Raw genomic sequence first — 18,909 nt, 5'->3', positions numbered from 1 at the left:
GGTCTTTCCTCGTGGTGCAGTGGTTAAAAATCTGCCTGCCAATGCAGGGGACACGGATTCGATCCCTTGTCCAGGAAGATCCCACATGCTGTGGAGCCACTAAGCCTGTGCACCACAACTACTGAGCCTGTGCTCTAGAGTCTGCGAGCCACAACTACTGAGCCCACACCACAACTACTGAAGCCCATGCGCCTAGAGGCTGTGCTCTGCAACAAGAGAAGCCAGCACAATGAGAAGCCCACACACCGCAACGAAGAGTAGCCCCCGCTCGCCACAACTAGAGAAAGCACATCAACGACGACCCAACACAACCATAAATAAATAGTTTGTTTTTTTAAAGTAATAAAATGAAAAAATTTTGGTCTTAAATATTAAAATGATTTGTATACAAATATCTGCTCAAGACCTACAAATGAAAAAGAGTTCATCTGTTTACCATATACTCAGTGTAACCATGTTATAGGCTTTGGGCTAGATGTCAGAGACACAACAATGAACAAGACAAAGTTTCTACTTCCTACCCCACTGGTGTCTAGGAGAAGAGACATATATAAAACACATAATTAATCAAATAAACATGGTAAATGTTTCAAAGGATGCTATGAGAGTATAACAAGGGAATCTAATTTATAGCTGATTATGGTCAAAGAAAGTATTTCTGAGGAAATGGCGTTTAGGCTGAAGCCTGAAGGATTAATGGAATTATCAAGGCAAAGAATACAAAGAGCACTGTAAGCAGAAGGAAAAGGCCAGCTTGACCAGCAAGTATGATCATAGGGTAAATGAGGCTGGAGAGGCAGATAGAGAGCTAAGTCATGAAGACCACTCATTTAACAGATATTAATGTGACTATGTTTCAGGCAATATTCTAGGGACTGGGACACAGCAATGAATAAAACAGGTAAAGATCCTACTTTCATGCAATCTACATTCTAGAGGGAAGACAGATAAACATATGTTGGGATGGGTGTTTTTAAAAAAGAAAAACAAGAGTAAAAAGGGAATGATTGAGGTAGTATTATTTTTACTAAGAGTGGTCAAGAAAGGCCTTTCTGATAGTCTTATTTAAGTAGACACATGAATGATGAGGGGGATCAAACCATGAAAAATCTGAGGGGAGAACATTCTTGGCAGAAAGAGCAAGTGCAAAGGCCCTGCGAAGGCAGTATGGGCCACTGATGTAGGAACAGCTTAAGATCCCACTGTAGGTGGAAACTGTGTAACAAGCGGAGTGTGGGTGATGTGATCAGAGGGAAGCAGATAGGCCTCCCTACCTGATCCAGGCTTTAAGGTGTCTTGAGTAAGATGGGAAGAAACTGGAAGATGTTGAACAGAGAGAAATGACTTTTTATTTAAAAGGATTGACTGGCTATGAGAAGAGTCCAGGATGACTCCAACATTTTTAACTTGAGCAAAAAAGGGAAAATTTCTGAGATAGAGACCTGGGGAAGAGAGGGTTAGGGGAGAAAATAAATACTGGAAATACACACATTTAAAGCAAAATTAAGTTTGAAAGGTATTTCTGAATTTGAAAACCTCATTTAAAGAGAAGAAATAATTAAGTCCATTAAATTAATAAAGCAGAGAAAAACAATTAACATTCACTCTAAGAAATATTAAGTACCTTCTCAGCAGCTTCAACAGTCTTCTGTGTTTTCTTAGCAGCATATCTTTTGTGATCATAATACCTAGAAAAATATATCTTTTAATTTTAGATAAAATGTTTATTCTTTAGTTTTCTATTTATGTTATTTCTAATTTTACAGACTCACAAATCATCAAGAACTTTAAATACTTTTAAAAAAGTATTTCACCTCAAAGAATATACAGTCAAAATAATGATAGTTCTTATCCTTAATACCCTAAAAGATTTATTGCAGATAATATTTTACCTAAAATTTATACTTATGGGAATTCTCTGGTAGTCCAGTGGTTAGGACTCTGTGCTTCCAGTGCAGCGGGCACGGGTTCAAACCATGGTCAGGGAACTAAGACCCCACATGCCGTGCAGCGTGGCAAATAAATAAATAAGTAAATAAATAAATAAATAAAAATACTTAAATTTATGACTTACTTTTTGGCATTGGCATACGCTGACAAGCTGAGATCAACATCAACAAGCAATGGCCTATTTTTCTGAGGCTTTTGCAGTTGTTTATTCTTTTGCTTTTTCTTTTTTCCTTTTGGTGGTTCGGTTTCATTTTTCTCAGTACTGATGTCACCATCAACATCATCATCTTCCTCCTCTGATAACAAGTATGGATTTCTATTAAAAATATTCAATAGTATTTCACTAATGTCAATGACATCACTTTTTTATTTTCAATTTTTTTCTCAAGGAAATTATAAATGGTTTACAGTACTTAAATAGTTGCATTATTTTAATGTAAATTAATTTTTTCTGTATTTTCAAAGATAAATTTCCAAATAAAAAAAATTTCAGTGAATACAGTAAAAAATTAAATAGCAAAATAAAGACAAGCACTAACTGCTTAACTAAGAATCAAACTTACCTTAGCAGCATTGTAACATGATTTGTTTGTAGTTTTAATTCTTTGATTGCATTTGCAACAGGGTCTCCTTGAGCTTGGGCTTCTTTCACAATTAACCCAATTTCTGTCCAGTCTATCTGGTTGGCTAAAGCACTTCGAACAACCTGAATGGCTCTGTCAACTATTTGTAGGTTCATTTCTATAAGCTCTCCTTTAAGTTTGTCTATTTCCTTATGAAATAAACCAAAAACATTTGTTACAATGCCAAAGTTACCATTTTTGAAAAAGTATCTGAAAAAGCTAAACATAATACCTGAGCCTGCTGAAGAGCTTCTAATCTGTTTTCATGATCCTTTCGGACATTATCTAATTTCTTCAGTGCTTGTTTTTCCTTTTGTTGACAAAACAGAGTTTTTAAAAATTAGATTTCTTCTACCTTCTGTACCTTCTCTCTTTTACCTCCTGAAACTCACTATCCCACCCCTACTTCTGCCCCCTCAATGTTGTTATCTAACTAGCTAAAGTTCCCCATAGTCCATCTCCCCAGGTCTATCCTACCCTAAAGTGTTTCATGCTCCAAAATTACCTCTCCTGACCATCTACATCCCATTCCCTATATAGGAAGGTATTTTGATTACAGGTTACATTGTATGTAAGATATGTCCCTACTGCCCTTGCATTATTCAAGCAGGTAGAATTCAAGACATTTTTCCCTATGACATTAAAGTTTGGGGGAATGCATTTTTAGCACTAATTCCTAAAATAGCTTCCTTTTATTTTATTGCTGCTTTTAATTTTCTCAGCATTATTTGTAGCATTTTACAGAGTATTCTTCTTCCTAAATTAACAACACAAAGGCTCATGGTAGTTATGTGAACTTTTATACAGTCAGCCCTCCATACCTGCAGATACAAAACCTGCAGATATGGGAGGCTAACTATATTCACTGTACTACACCATTTTATATAAGGGACTTGAATATCCTTGGATTTTGGTACCCACAGGGGCTCCTGGAACAATGCACTGCAGACACCGAGGGATGGCTGTATAGCATTCTATCACACGGAACTTACATATTAAGGTTACTGATGTGGGGCTAATTTTGTAACACTAGTAATAGCATCACCAATTAGTGAATGTTTGCATGCTGGACGTAATATTAAAAATATTTAAGTTATAAGAATGGTTGACTATTAAAAGAACACAGTGATTACTAAAATAATTCACGGGTATTCTGATGTACATAAAAACATGGGGTTCAATGTTACTCTTAAATATCTGTTTACTTACTAAAGTGCTGCCACCATGTGGCAATTACACTATGTAACTCATGTGACCCACTTGCTTTGAAATTCCACTCTTGTTAATTTTTTACAACAGAGGTGGGGAGGATACAGAGATTCACATAATTTCAAGTTTTTGCACACATATTGTAAGATTCTATGAATATTTCTGAAAAATTGAATCAAGAGTGATTTTGGCCATTTTCTAAAACTGTTCTGCAATAAAAGCTCCCATTCAAAAGCCTACTTTAAAAAAGAAAACAGTTTAATGATAAACAAATATATACTTATTTGTATAGAGAAAACTATTCCCTCTCCTTTGGCCTATTTAAAAATCTCCTCTTTGAAATACTATTCCCTTTACAGCAAAGTTTGAGAAGCTCTGGGTTGTTGTAATAAAGCAAATCATACCAGGGAATAAATAACAGGCCTCCTTCCCACTGTATTTTCTGGTTTAGAGAATATTTGATATTCTAATGGAGCAAATGAGCATATTTTTTTTAAACACTGATAATTCCCCTGGACCTTTATTAATATACCAAGAGATCAGGGCATTCCCAAACTACTTCTAAAAGGCTGCCCATTCCTGTATGAGAGCATCATCTACCCAGCAAACCACACTCAAGGATAGCTGGTTTATATAAATGTTTTTAATAACACCATACCTGTTGTAAAGCTTTTAAATCTATTTTCTGACCTTCTATCTTGGAATAAAATTCATCTACAGCCTTATCAAAAGAAGAAAAAGACAATCAACTAGCTGGAAAAAAACACACAAACATGGTCTCTGCTTCAACTTGCATACACAGAATTTTAGGGTCCATTTTGTTTCATAACACCACTCAAAGAACTTGAATAGATTTCCAGTAAATGTATTTACTGGATACAGTAAATAAGCAGTCAGGAATCAAATTAAGTTCAAATCTTTGGTCCTTCATCTTGAAATAAAGAGGCAACAAACATTTCCACTAGTCTGTATCTGTGACTGCACTGGTTTTTAATGTCCAGATTCATAATGATTGTAAAGCAGAAATATTTTCAATTTCTCAATCAAAGCAAGTTGATATTAATTTAACAACTCACACCATGCTAACTGGTCAAAAAACAGAATCAGAAAACTCACCTTGTCAAATGATTCAAATTCTATATATGGACATTGTGAATGCTGAGAAAACAAGAAAGGATGAAATTCCTCATACCTGTAAAACATATTTACCAAGAACATTAATAGGGACTTTCCTGGTGGTGCAGTGGTTAAGAATCCGCCTGCCAATGTAGGGGGCACGGGTTTGATCCCTGGTCCGGAAAGATTACACATGCCACAGAACAACTAAGCCCGTGCGCCACAACTACTGAGCCTGCGCTCTGGAGCCTGCGAGACACAACTACTGAGCCCGTGTGCCACAATTACTGAAGCCCGCACGCCTAGAGCCTGTGCTCCGCAACAAAAGAAGCCACCGGAATGAGAAGCCTACGCACCGCCACAAAGAGTAGCCCCCACTTGCCGCGACTAGAGAAAGCCCATGCACAGCAACAAAGACCCAATGCAGCCAAAAATAAATAAATCTATTTTTTAAAAAAGAAAAAGAAAAGAACATTAATAAACACCCAAAGTAAACTGACCCATGCCTACATACTTACGTGAGTATGTCTTCGGTTGGTTTATCTACTTCCAGGCTTGGTTTTATTTCTCTTTTCTGAATGATATACCCCTACAAAAATCCAACATTAAAACTAATTTCTATTCATAATTAACAGATTTACTTTCTTTGAATGATATTAATTTTATTAACTTACAAAATTATTCTAGTTATAAACAATCAGCATTTGTCTACTGATTGTATCATTTCTCATAGTGATGTTTTTAAGACTCAGTTAAGTACCATTAGAAAACACTGACTTATTCATATGAACAAGAAAAAAACAGAGAATAAAGAAAATGAAAACTAATGATTTGATAAAGTGGTGAGATTATACATGTGCATTTTGCTTTTTTCTTTCCATTTTTCAGATGTTCTGCAACTTAAAAAAGCCAAAAGCACTTTACTTCCAGCAGAAAAATCTTCAGTTCACTTTGCCGGTAGGAAATTTTAATTCATTTTAATAACTGAGTGCAGGGTATACTTGGAGTTAATTTAGCTGTAATTAATCAGAACCTTTCCTGAACATTTTTTGTAAGTACAGTTATATACTTTGAATAGGGAAGAAAAACAAGATTATGAAATAACTCAGAGGATATTTACTAATTAAAAAGATGTTAATCAGTAAATTTTTGCAAAGTGCTGGTAAATTAAGATGTGCTTCTCTATCTAAAATCAACCTAAGAGGAAATATTTTCAAATTCCTCAGCTTCTCAGGAGTGCCAATATTGACTCGACCCAGTACTTTGTAGAAATTTTAAGGAACAGAACAAAAATCAGAAACCAACAGCAATTTAAAAAAACTACCCTAGCATAAGCATATTACAGGTGTTAAATTTCCAAATTACAACAAAAAATTTACATATACTGATCCTTCAATGAACATTTAAATTCTAAAAATCTAAATAAGTAAAACATCAACAATATACAATAAGTATTTGTGGCACTACCTTTCCACTGAAGTTGGATGTTGTCTTCATATACTCTTCTGCTTTCTGAAGACAAACAAGTACTTTTTCAATATCTAATAGGGGAATAAGAAAGGAAAAAAGGAGTGCCAATCAACTGTCCATAACTATTATTAAACATCTATGTAGAAAACAGAAAGTGCTTATGAAATAATACAAGTTGTTCAAGAAAATTAAATACAGTTATTTGTTTATAATCAGTTTATTAAATAAGAATATATTTTAGCCAGCTTGTTGTCCCAATAGCTTTTATTGAATCCGTCTTTTCCCTCATGATATGAAAGTCACTTTGTTCATATGCTAAATTGCCATATATATTTGGGCTTGTTTCTGAATTCTTTATTCTGTGTATTCCTTCTCCCAAAACTTAACTTTTAATTACTATAGCTTCATAATACATTTTAATTTATGAGAAAATTATACTCCATCATTACTATTATTTTCCAGAGTTTTCCTGAACATTTTTGTATGCTTTTTATTGCACATATCAGATTCATTTAAAAAAGGAAGTGCAATAGCAAAAATAACAATACCACCTGTCGGCATTTCGAACAGGATTGCACTAAATTCATGTATTTCAGAAACGAAATCATTCACTTCAAACATTCAATCTGTATTTTTAAATGCACAAAAAAATTTTACATTTGCGCAACATAAAAATGATCCCTGAACCTTAAGAAGTGATATAAATCCCAAAATATAAATATCAAGAATATTTTTTTCATTTTACATGAGAATCTGCAAATAAAAATTTGTCAAAGACCAAAGCTTCCATTTTCCTTATATTTCCTCTAATTTTTTATTATCCTAGTCTGGAAGTTAATTTAGGTTCCCTTAAGTAGTTACAAAAGCCGAATTCATTATAAAGTCACACCACAGCACTTACAGAATTAAAATACATAAATAATGCTACTTCTAGAAGCCCCTCAGGTTCTGAGTCTGAAGGTGAATAATTCAACTCCTTCAAGCCTTGTACCAGAGACTGTCTCAAGTGCAGTAACCCCTTCCAAAATTTAGGGGGAGGGAGGCAGAATATTCTAAAATCAGATGGTAATAAGGTAGGTCAAGGGATTAAACTGCATGTTACTACAGATAAAGCATCACATTAGAGTAGGAAGTCAGGAATACCATATGGATAGAACACTAATAGGTCAAATGTTTTTAAGTCTAGAACTACCCACTCACTTATTACTTCTTCCAGAAATAATTTTCATAGGTTTAAACAAATGAAATAAAAATGGGCAAAACTTGTAGCATGCACACATACCTTTACTTTCAAATTTTTCATCCACTTTGACATTGCCAGAGAATCCATTTTCTATAAGACAGTGTTCAATGAGAGCTGGTCCACAGGCTATAAAAGCAGAGGATATTATTTGTAGTGTTTTCCTATAAAATTTCACATTCAAAATACTAATGTATATCCCAATATAAATGATCTACTCAATAACAGTAGCCAGTGAAAATAACAATTAGTTTACCTATTTTGAAATGTTATTAGAAATGACAGTTCAAGTATTTATAAAAATTTGAGACTACAATAAAATTGTAGAAGTCAGTGCAAAAGTTATAGGAATTTTTTTTTTTTTTTTTTTTTTTTGTGATACGCGGGCCTCCCACTGCTGTGGCCTCTCCCGTTGCGGAGCACAGGCTCCGGACACGCAGGCTCAGCGGCCATGGCTCACGGGCCCAGCCGCTCCGCGGCACATGGGGTCCTCCTGGACCGGGGCACGAACCCGCGTCCCCTGCATCGGCAGGTGGACCCTCAACCACTGCACCACCAGGGAAGCCCAAGTTATAGGAATTTAATGGAATTTAGCCACGTATAAAAAGGATTATAAACCAGGAATGAAAGGTTGGTTTAGCATCCAAAAACTGGTTGATGTAATACACCATATTAACAGAATAAAGAAATAGAAAAATCCAAACTTACAAATCTTACACATGCTATACTAACAGATGGAAAGTTTTAAAGATAACTTTTTTAATGCATTCTAAACAGTAACTCCTGTAGTAATCAATGGTACCTGCCTTCTCATATGTCCTCCCCAGATTCCTTAGTATAGTGATAAGTGATGATTTTTGCAAGTGTAAAAGTTGATTAGATTATCTTTACCCTGGTTATCAGCAGCACCTGGCAGACCCTGGAATGCCCTGAGACTCACCAATAAAAAACAAAAAGCAAAACAATGAAAACCCAACCAAGCTAAGTGACTATTAAACCAAAAAGACACACTGAAAAAAACAAAAAAACCAAAAAAAGATTTCTTAGAAAACTATAGCTGGTGCTCAAGTACTAGATAACATAGTTTGTTTACATAAATGTATTGCTTTTAAATAAGAGGTAACATAAAGGTCAAAGTTCATATGGTATAACAAATTTCTCTTTCCTTGAAAATAAACACTTATTTACTCAAAAGATCATTTTAAACTCCTTTCTACATTTATCAAGTTGTTTTAGTTTTCTACTAGAACTAGATTTCAATGTGTTACATATCTTTCTAAGAAACCATATTATCTTACAAACACTTCATTGCTCTATATAGGATTACTCACGAAGTAATGGGTTAAGAACTCTCTTCAGTAGTTCACCCTTAGGTGCACTGGCTATTATTTCAGTCAATCTGTGAAACAAAATTGACACACCCCTTACTATCTTATATTTACTAAACCCTACAGCCATATTCATATTCACAGTACTTTCATATGCATCAATTTGCCTGATCTTCAAAATACCTTAAAATATAAGAGGAGTTAGTTCACTTTATAGGTTAAAAAAAAAATCATAAAAGTAATTTATCTAAGTTTAGTAGGTTCCTGAACAGCAGACTGGGACTTGAAACCAAGTTTTCCAAGGAACATCAATACTTTTTCATCTAAGTCATACTGCTTATAGTCAGAATGCCCATATATGACATGAAAGACACATTTTTTATGCAACAGTTAAATGTAGTTTGTGGAGACTGGTGATATATGGGTTTTTAAAAAAATTTTTATCGTAGTTGATTCACAATGTTGTGTTAGTTTCAGGTGTACAGCAAAGTGAATAAGTTATACATATATCAATACATATATCCACTCTTTTTTTTTTTTAGATTCTTTTCCTATATAGGCCATTACAGAGTATTGAGTAGAGTTCCCTGTGCTATATAGCATGTTCTTACTAGTTATCTATTTTACATACAGTAGTGTGTATATGTCAATCCCAATCTCCCAAATTATCCCTCCCTGGTGATATATCTTAACACCTGAAATGGCTTTACCTAATTAAACATTTAGAAAGAACTCAAGGATGCTGTGGGCCACAGTATTCCCACCCAAATCAGCATCAACCTCATCTGCAAACTTGTTAGAAATGTAAATTCCTGGGATCTACACAAGGTGTACTTAAAACCTGGTGGGGGCGGGGGAACTATATTTTACCAAGTCCTCTAGGTGATTCTGATGCATTCTAAACTTTGAAAAACACTGCTGTAGTCTGTTAGCAAAGCCTTCCAGCCAGAAGAGTACAGTTATAGTCAGCACCTTATCCCACCACACTCCTATTTTTTAGCTAAACCAGAATTCCTATCTCCTTTTGCGCTCTGCCAAGATATCCATTTGTCTTCTCACATAACAGCTAATAAATTCCCCCACTTTACCAAGAAATCATAAACATCTGAAGTAACACCAAACTTAGATTAAAAAAACATACATTTGCTACTCCCAAATAAGGCTTAACTGCTTACATTTAAGTGCCCACTTACGTAGTTCAAGCAGCCCAAATTTATTTTATGCAAGTAAACAAAATATTTTCTTATGTGACAGTTCTTTCATATTCTGACATATGATCTATTTTACTATGTAATACAATATGAAATAAGTTAATAAACAAACATGTTACCTTTCCAAGGTAAGCAAAGGTTCAGCAGCTCTAGCATGATCAACTGGATAGTGTTCACGAACAGCAAATTTAACATCATCTGACTCATCAGTTCGAAATCTTAGGATATTTAAAATTAGGTACTCATAATCTGTAAGAACAATGTTCCCCTGTAATCGAATAAAATATAATGTAATGCTTTTCCCAAATCATTCTTAAATCTTCTTAAAAATTGAGAAAGAAAATGTAGTCTCTTAAAAACCCAATCAAGGCTATAGAAATGAAGTTACAAACACAAAGCATTTGAGTTGCATCTAAACAGTGCTCCTTGCACTTGCCCAGCACAGACTATGAAATAAAATAAATCTAAACACCCCAAGTTTGAAACATAATGAAGGAATCTAGAGCAACTTTAAACTCATTGTCTGGTGGTTCTGCAGAGGTCACTATTAGAAGCAGAATAATCAATTAACACCTTGATGACCACCAACTGAACTTAATGTTGCACTTGGTTGAGGCAAATCTACAAATACTGTGGCTTATTAAGAAAAACAACATATATTTCAGAAGCCAAACACAGAGCTATTTATACTTTCACCTGCAATTTGTCTTTGAATAGCAATTAGTTATATGGAAAAATCAATAAAGGTCATTATACCCTTTGACCAAGGAATTCCACAGTTGGTTATGTGGCCTAGTGCAATAATTCAATAAAACCAGAAGCTACATGCCTAAACTGCATCTTATTTACAAAACTGCAAACAGCCTAAATGTAAAATTGGATATATTGATAAATAAATTATACCAATATGACAAAATATTTAAAAGCTGTTGACTTAAGAAGACTATGTAGGACTTACCTGGTGGTGCAGTGGTTAAGAATCTGCCTGCCAATGCAGGGGACACAGGTTTGAGCCCTGGTCCCGGAAGATCCCACATGCCACAAAGCAACTAAGCCCATGGGCCACAACTACACAACTAGAGCCCGCACGCCTAGAGACTGTGCTCCACAACAAGAGAAGCCACCAGAATTGAGAGGCCCGCACACCGCAATGAAGAGTAGCCCCCGCTTGATGCAACTAGAGAAAGGCTGTGCGCAGCAACGAAGACCCAACACAGCCAAAAATAAATAAATAAATAAAATTAATTCTTTGAAAAAAGACTATGTAAAAAGAATAGGAAAATGTTTATAATGTTAAGTAAAAAATAGGAAGACAAAAAAAATCCTGTATCCTGGGAAGCAGAAGGCAAACACAGGAAAAATTAAAATACTTATTAAACAGTGAGGATTAAAAAGTCTTTTTAGGGGCTTCCTTGGTGGCGCAGTGGTTGAGAATCCGCCTGTCAATGCAGGGCACACGGGTTCGTGCCCTGGTCCAGGAAGATCCCACATGCCGTGGAGTGGCTAGGCCCGTGAGCCATGGCCGCTGAGCCTGTGCATCCGGAGCCTGTGCTCCGCAAAGGGAGAGGCCACAGCAGTGAGAGGCTCGCGTACCACAAAAATAAAAATAAATAAAAGTCTTTTTAAAACTTAATATTGTTACATAATCTTTTCAATAAAAAAAAGGGGAGAAACCTAATGAAGATAAAACTGCCCCCAAAACACAAACTTCCAAATTTATTACAGACAGTGAAGGTTGTTGTAAAATTAAAATACAAAGAAGCATCCATGAAAATAAATGGTCACAAATGCCTTAGCAAGTACTTAGAAGGTGGTCCCAGAAGACGGTGGGAACAGCCCCAATCTCATGAGGAATAACAGGCTGCATGAAAATGTTCACTAGATGGGGCCACCATTCACCTTGATCACAAATATACAGGCATACCTTGACTTTATTGCAGGTTTGGTTCCAGACCACCGAAATAAAGCAAATATTGCAATAAAGCAAGTTACACGAATTTTTTGGTTTCCCAGTGCATATAAAAGTTATGTTTACACTATATTGTCATGTTTAATAATATAATGTAAAATATAATGTATCATAACACAATGTATAATATAGTGTATAAATAATATACTTTAAAAAACAAGGTACGTACCTTAATTTTAAAATACTTTATTGTTAAGAACTGCTAACCATCATCTGAGCTTTCAGTGAGTTGTTCATAGTAACATTAAAGATCACTGATCACAGATAACCATAAAAATATAATAGCAATGAAAAAGTTTGAGATATTGTGAGAATTTTAAAAATGTGACAGAGACATAAAGTGAACAAATGCTGTTGGAAAAATGGCACTGACAGCAAAAAATTACTTGATGCAGGACTGCCACAAACCTTCAATTTGTAAAAAAAAAATGCAGTATATGAGAAGCATAAAGCAAAGCTCAGTAAAATGAGGAATGCCTGTAGATAACCTGAAGTCACTAGGTGTTGAAAGAGTAGGACCTACTGCTAAAGGTTCTAACTTCAAAGAAATCATGCATTTAGAAATTTAAACATTTAACTTAAAGAACAGAAATGTTAAGTGGAGAAGGAAAGTAGGAGACTTGGATATAAGTCCATATAGTGTCTGATTGGTTCATAAAGGTGTGACCTGAAAAAGACCTGGCCATAGGACCTGGCACATAGAAAGTGCTCAATAAATCTTTGTTGAATCAAATTGTGCAATTATCGAGAACATCTGGAAGATTCCAGTAAGGCAGTTACTTCCCTCAGAGGGCTTTCTTTAAACCAAGGTTTCCCAAAAGTATTCTGTTAAGATAGTTTCTACTACTCCCATTAAAAAGAAAAAAATTCTGTAATCTAATAAGCTTTGGAAATTCTATGTAACATACCCTTCCCTAGGGGATGTACACATCACATGATCATATTAAAGGCATTGGTAAGTCCCAAAGTTAAAAAATTTTTTTTACCTTATTTATTCTCAAGGTTCTTCAAATTTTTATGACTAGGGGAACCATTTTTCTAGGCTATTATCATATGGAAGTGGTGTCGAGGAACTTACTTGGGGAAATACTGCACTTGTCTCTGATGTACTCAATAATCCATTTTCTAATCTTACTTTCTCCAGAGTCTTTCTTACTGGAAACTTCTTTTCATAAATTAATAAACTGACTTTCTTAAGTGAGTCTGAATAGCAACAGCCTCTTTACCCAAGGTCTGATCAACTCTAGATAAACCATGCATCAAAATTCCAGACATGAAGGCTAGAAGCTCAGACCCTGGTATAAAGAGAGGAGAGAGCAATCTTCAAGATCTACTGTAAGAATCAACCAACATACTTCTCTTAAATACCACAGTGAGTACTGAAAATTCCCAAGCACATACTTTCATATATAAATCCTGAATATCTATTCCAAACTCATCACTAAGTGGACCTCTGGAACCTAGACAGTACACATGCCAATTGCGCAGAGCCTTCAAAACAGAAAGTCCCTAAATGCAAGGGGGTATCCTGGATTGAATCCTGGAACAGAAAAAAGAACATGAGTAGAAAAACTGGTGAAACCCAAATAAAGTCTGTAGTTTAATTAGCAGTAATGTACCAATGTGAATTTCTCAGTTTTGACAAATGTACCATGGTTATATAAGATGTTAACATTAAGAGAAACTAAGTGAAGCATATACAGGAATTTTCTTTATTGTCTTCACAACTTTTCTACAAATCTAGTATTACTATAAAATAAAAAAATTATTTAAATTTTTGAATGATAATAGACTTTTTTATTCTGTGGAAAAAAATTTTACATCATTAAGTGCTAAGTTTAAATTGAAAAAGGAAAAAAAGAAAAAAAAGGAAAGGCCCATGTCTGATATATCTTAAACTTCACATTGAGTTAAACCTAAGGCAGACTGCAATTAGTTACATTCTAGAGATTTCTTTTCCCCCCCAATGAAAAAAACCTCTTGTTTTTAAATTGGAGTGGGTGGGAGTGGGGGAAAGGGATCATAAATAAGACACCGAACTTAACAGTGGTTACTTTGGAATGAGGAACTCATTGGGCCAGGGGTGATAAGACCTTTAATTTTAATTCTACAAACTTTTCTATATACTGAGAACGTATTTGTGTACTACTTGTATAAACATTTTTTATTTAAATGGTAGTCTAGATAATTCTAACTATTGTCCTACTGAGAAAAAGAAAAACTGGACAAAATACAAAGCAAGTCTCTTAAGAAATAAAAAATGCAAACAGGCTAGGATCAAAATCTAGGAGAGGAAAACTCAGAAAGGTGAGCTCCACACTTAGAGCTACTTCTTCCCTAGGATCATTTATCTAACAGTTAAGAATCAGCTGACAGGCTGGGAAGTTGAGAGTGAATTTTGATAGGCTCACAGGACAACTAAGGAGAATAAAAATTTGAGTTCAGGGTCCAAGTGAAAGGGGTAGGGGCTAAGGGGATTTATCCCTGGTAAGTTCAGCTATGAATACTGACCCCAAAAGGCTGCATCCCAGGAGGAGTGAACTGGAAATTTTCCAGCTTTCCCACACCCAGCTCCCAATCAATTCAATTCTTGATTGGAGTAAGGTAATATGGGATTACCTGTGTCCTTAGCTACCTGTCTAAAGCAAATATCCTCTCTAAAGGAAGATAACATCATTCCAGGTCTCATGGCTTATCTATTACTTTTCCTACTCAATGCCTGGCACACAATAAAGTAACCAGGCATGGGAGGAGACAAGACAATGTAATTATAGTTAAAAGAACAACAGACTATAAAGCAGACATCAGAGGAATCAGATAATAGAGCAATTACAAATGATTCCAAATGATTCTTGTCTGATAGCAATAAAATTAGTGAACTGGAAGATAGATCAAAAGAAAATATGCTGAATTTTCCCATACTGATGAAAAACACCAACTCACAGATTCTAGAAGCACTGTGAACCCCAGAAGGTAATTACAAAGGAAAATCAACTAGACATATCATAGCAAACTACTGAAAATCAAAGACAAAGAGAAAAAAATTTAAAGCACCCAGATAAAAAGGAGAGATTACCTTCAAAGGAGCAACAGTATGACTGACACTGGTTTCAACAGAAACAGTGGTCACCAGAAAACAATACAATATTTTTATAACTGCCAAGAAGTTATTCAACTAATTAATGAGAGAACTAGATGACAAAACTGGTTCTAAGAGAAATGAAGTAACTGAACTACTTAGAGTGGGTGAGAAAAGAATGATTGTGTAAGATTGCCAATTTAGGGCAATAAAACTGCAACTTCTGGAGCTATCTTTTCTCTGGACAGAGATAATTTGAATCTCTACTAGATGAAATTAACTTTCATTGCTATCAGGCAAGAATTATTTGCATTGCTATCAGTTTTCTGTAAGTTAAAGTCCACCCTTAACGAGTTGTAAAAGAGCCTAATCAAGAGTAAACAGCAGGGTCTTCCCTGGTGGCACAGTAGTTAAGAATCCACCTGCCAATTCAAGGGACATGGATTGATCCCTGGTCCGGGAAGATTCAACAAGCCACAACTACTGAGCCCACGTGCTGCAACTGCTGAAGCCCTCACGCCTAGAGCCTGCACTCCGCAACAAGAGAAGCCATCGCAATAAGAAGCCCGCTCACTGCAAGGAACAGTAGTCCCTGCTCACCGCAACTAGATAAAGCCCATGCGCAGCAACAAAGACCCAACGCAGCCAAAAAAAAAAAAAAAAAAAAAAAAAATACATATCCCTAGAATCCCCAGGAGTGCCCCGGCTAGACAACGCTAGACAACACCTGGCAGGATACTAAAATGACATTTTGTCCTTTTTGTCTCTTTTCAAATTTTGGATAATTTTTAAGTCTCCTCTCATGATTACAACATCTCAAATTATTTTTGATTACACATATACACAGAAAAAGCTACTTTGTTTCTTGGGTTGATTTATTTACACAACTGCAGCAAGAAATGTTAACTAACATATATAAACCTCCTTGAACTATAGACAGCAAATTTAGAGCCACATGGTATCAAGCAGTTACTGAAGCCTTAATAATCACTGCTGCCTGAAGAATTCGTAAGAAATTTGTAATTATATCTTCAGTAGCCTCTATTATTCCAGAGACTTAAAAATTACTATTTGCTTCTAACTCAAAGCTATGGAAACCAAAAAAAGAAAAGACAAAACTCACTACTGGTTTTGTCTGTGGTGCACCTATAAATGTAAGTAAATTCTTCTCTATGTGAAGTCACGCAAATCTACAAGAAGTGACCTTCCTTACTTCCTGCAGGCTAGGATCCTACATGCCACAGATAAGGTACAAGACTTAGGTTCTCAGGAGGGCTTGGTGGACACTGGCTTTACATATGAAATATAACATTTTTTCCTTAATGGTGAACTTTTCACACCTAACTGAATGAGATTTATTCTCACATGTGACACTCTAGGTTTGACCTTGGCTACACAATCAATTTGCCTAATTGTAACCTGGTAAAAAGGACAAATTCTTAGTGAACCTATGTAAATAGACACATTGTCTTGAGCGGTAGCGGTAAAGCAATCTCAGTAAAAGGCAAGTGTTCCTAAATTCTAAGGGACCAAGGAGAGCAAACTACCATTTAAAGAATGTATCACTCCAACTACCACTAGTATAGTTACTGAGTTACACGTCAGAAGGGCTTTATCATATAACTATCATAAAAATAATATCAACATTCTAAAAAAAATAACCACAATCAGATTCTCCCCAGTTTATTCAGTCCTGTGTAATCAATTCCGATTGTCCTAGATCATAGGTTAACACTCTATTTTCATGAAGGCATCTGCTTCTAGACTGAAAAGAATCTTAAAAATCCTAACTTGGCATCCCTGATACAGTCTGGCATCTGTCCAAGCAATATTAGCTCAGACCATATGAGTCTACTATTTAAGAGCAGGGGTCAGCAAACTTTTCCCATAAAAGGCAAGATAATAAATATTTTAGGGTTTGTGGGCCACATATGGTTTCTGTTGCATTCTTCTTTATTTATTTTTGTGTGTGTGGTACGCGGGCCTCTCACTGCCGCGGCCCCTCCCGTTGCGGAGTGCAGGCTCCGGACGCGCAGGCTCAGTGGCCATGGCCCACGGGCCCAGCTGCTCCGCGGCATGTGGGATCCTCCCGGACCAGGGCACAAACCCGTATCCCCTGCATCGGCAGGCGGACTCCCAACCACTGTGCCACCAGGGAAGCCCCTTCTTTCTTTTTAAAGAGCTTTTTAAAAATGTATTGTAAAAACCATTCTTAAACTCATAGGCTTTACCAAAAGGGGCCACAGGCTGTAGTTTATCAACTCCTATTTAAGACTATCTGGTATGTCCTTTTCACCAAGGTTCTGAGACTGCCTTCTTTGTTAAAGACCCGATTTATAATGACAAAATTATGGAGATGGAACAAATTAGTAGTTGCCAAGGTGCAGGGATGGGAGGAAGAGGGGTGGGTGTTACTACAAAGGGGTACCACAAGGAAGATCTCCGTGGTAATGGAAGAATTCTGTATCTTGATTGCAGTGGTGGTTACACGAATCTACAAACATGATGAAATGCACTGAATTATATGCATACATTGTACCAATACTGACTTCTTGATTTTGTTATTGTAATATAAGTATGTAACATGTAACAACTGAGGGGAACTGGGTGAAGGGTACACCAGACCTCTCTGTTCTATCTTTGCAACTTCCTGTGAATCTGTAATCATTTCAAAACAAAAAAGGTTTTAAAAAGGTTATCATACAAATTTTGTTTTTAATTGACCACTACCTGAGACCACTTACAAAAATCAATTCCAGGAGAGCAGCCACTGCAGCTGTAGCTGCTGCTGCCTGCAGGGGAGGGAGGCAGAAAGATGGGTAAAGGAATTAATAGCAAAGAGAAGTGCATAGACAATTAAAGACGAGCACAAGGATCAGAAGGTGGTCTCGCTGTCCCGGTCCCACATCCAGGTCAATAACTAATACAGGTATATCCACTTCTGATAGTTCACTAAAGTGTACACTTATAATGTATGTGTCATATATCTAACAAAAACCTTAAAATGATTAAAAGCATGTGGTAAAAAAACATTGATAAGAAAGAAAAAAACAAACAGCTCAATATTATTTTTAAAAATTACACATTCTATTATTCGGATCTCCCTTAATTATTTAACCAATCTCTTATTCAAAGAAATTTAGCTTTGAATAATGGAGTCGCTTGGAGTCTAGCTAGAAGTGAAAAATTCCACACATGAGGAAGAACTAGGGACCAATTTCCACTTAAGAGCTGTGATAAGTCCAGCCCAAGTGACTCATGCAAGAAATAAATGGGTACATTTAAGAGATGACAGTCACAGAGAAATGGAGAAAAAGCAAAAAACAACAAAAAAACAAAGACATTTAGCTTCTTTCCAAGTTTTAACTATTATAAACACCATAAAGACTATCCTTGGTATGGTCCTTCCTAAGCACTTGCCTCAAACGTTTCTTATGATAAATTGCTAGAAGTGTAATTCCTGCGTCAAAGGTTATGCACATAAACTTTAAAAATCATGTTATATACTGTCAAACAATCTTCCAAAAATAATGTTCTAATCTACCCTTGCTCCCATACATACTTTTTTTAAAAAAATTCTCTCTCTCTTTTTTTTTGGCCACGCCACACAGCTTGCAGTATCTCAGTTCCCTGAAAGCCCAGAATCCTGACCACTAGGGTCACCAGAGAACTCCCTGTACATTCTTGATAATACTGGTTATTGTCAAACTTTCC

At 35.8% G+C, this 18,909-nt stretch overlaps 1 protein-coding gene across 2 annotated transcripts in view; it reads right to left on the bottom strand.

The window, feature by feature from the left end:
• The window catches only part of NEMF (nuclear export mediator factor), a 58,740-nt gene that overhangs the window by 34,349 nt on the left and 5,482 nt on the right, over nt 1-18,909 (bottom strand). For both annotated transcript variants that reach the window (XM_059057082.2, XM_059057081.2), the window contains exons 5-15: nt 10,267-10,415; nt 8,940-9,007; nt 7,651-7,737; nt 6,366-6,439; nt 5,417-5,487; nt 4,899-4,974; nt 4,441-4,503; nt 2,806-2,883; nt 2,514-2,722; nt 2,075-2,266; nt 1,625-1,688 (exon numbers count right to left, since the gene is read on the bottom strand). In XM_059057082.2, the coding sequence (XP_058913065.1) occupies nt 1,625-1,688; nt 2,075-2,266; nt 2,514-2,722; nt 2,806-2,883; nt 4,441-4,503; nt 4,899-4,974; nt 5,417-5,487; nt 6,366-6,439; nt 7,651-7,737; nt 8,940-9,007; nt 10,267-10,415 (1,131 nt within the window). The remainder of the gene's footprint in view (nt 1-1,624; nt 1,689-2,074; nt 2,267-2,513; nt 2,723-2,805; nt 2,884-4,440; nt 4,504-4,898; nt 4,975-5,416; nt 5,488-6,365; nt 6,440-7,650; nt 7,738-8,939; nt 9,008-10,266; nt 10,416-18,909) is intronic.

Source organism: Kogia breviceps, chromosome 3 (assembly GCF_026419965.1).
Source record: "Kogia breviceps isolate mKogBre1 chromosome 3, mKogBre1 haplotype 1, whole genome shotgun sequence".
NCBI classification, from domain to species: Eukaryota; Metazoa; Chordata; class Mammalia; order Artiodactyla; family Physeteridae; genus Kogia; species Kogia breviceps.
Note: the sequence above shows the minus strand (reverse complement) of the source record. Positions and strands in the feature narration are given on the sequence as shown.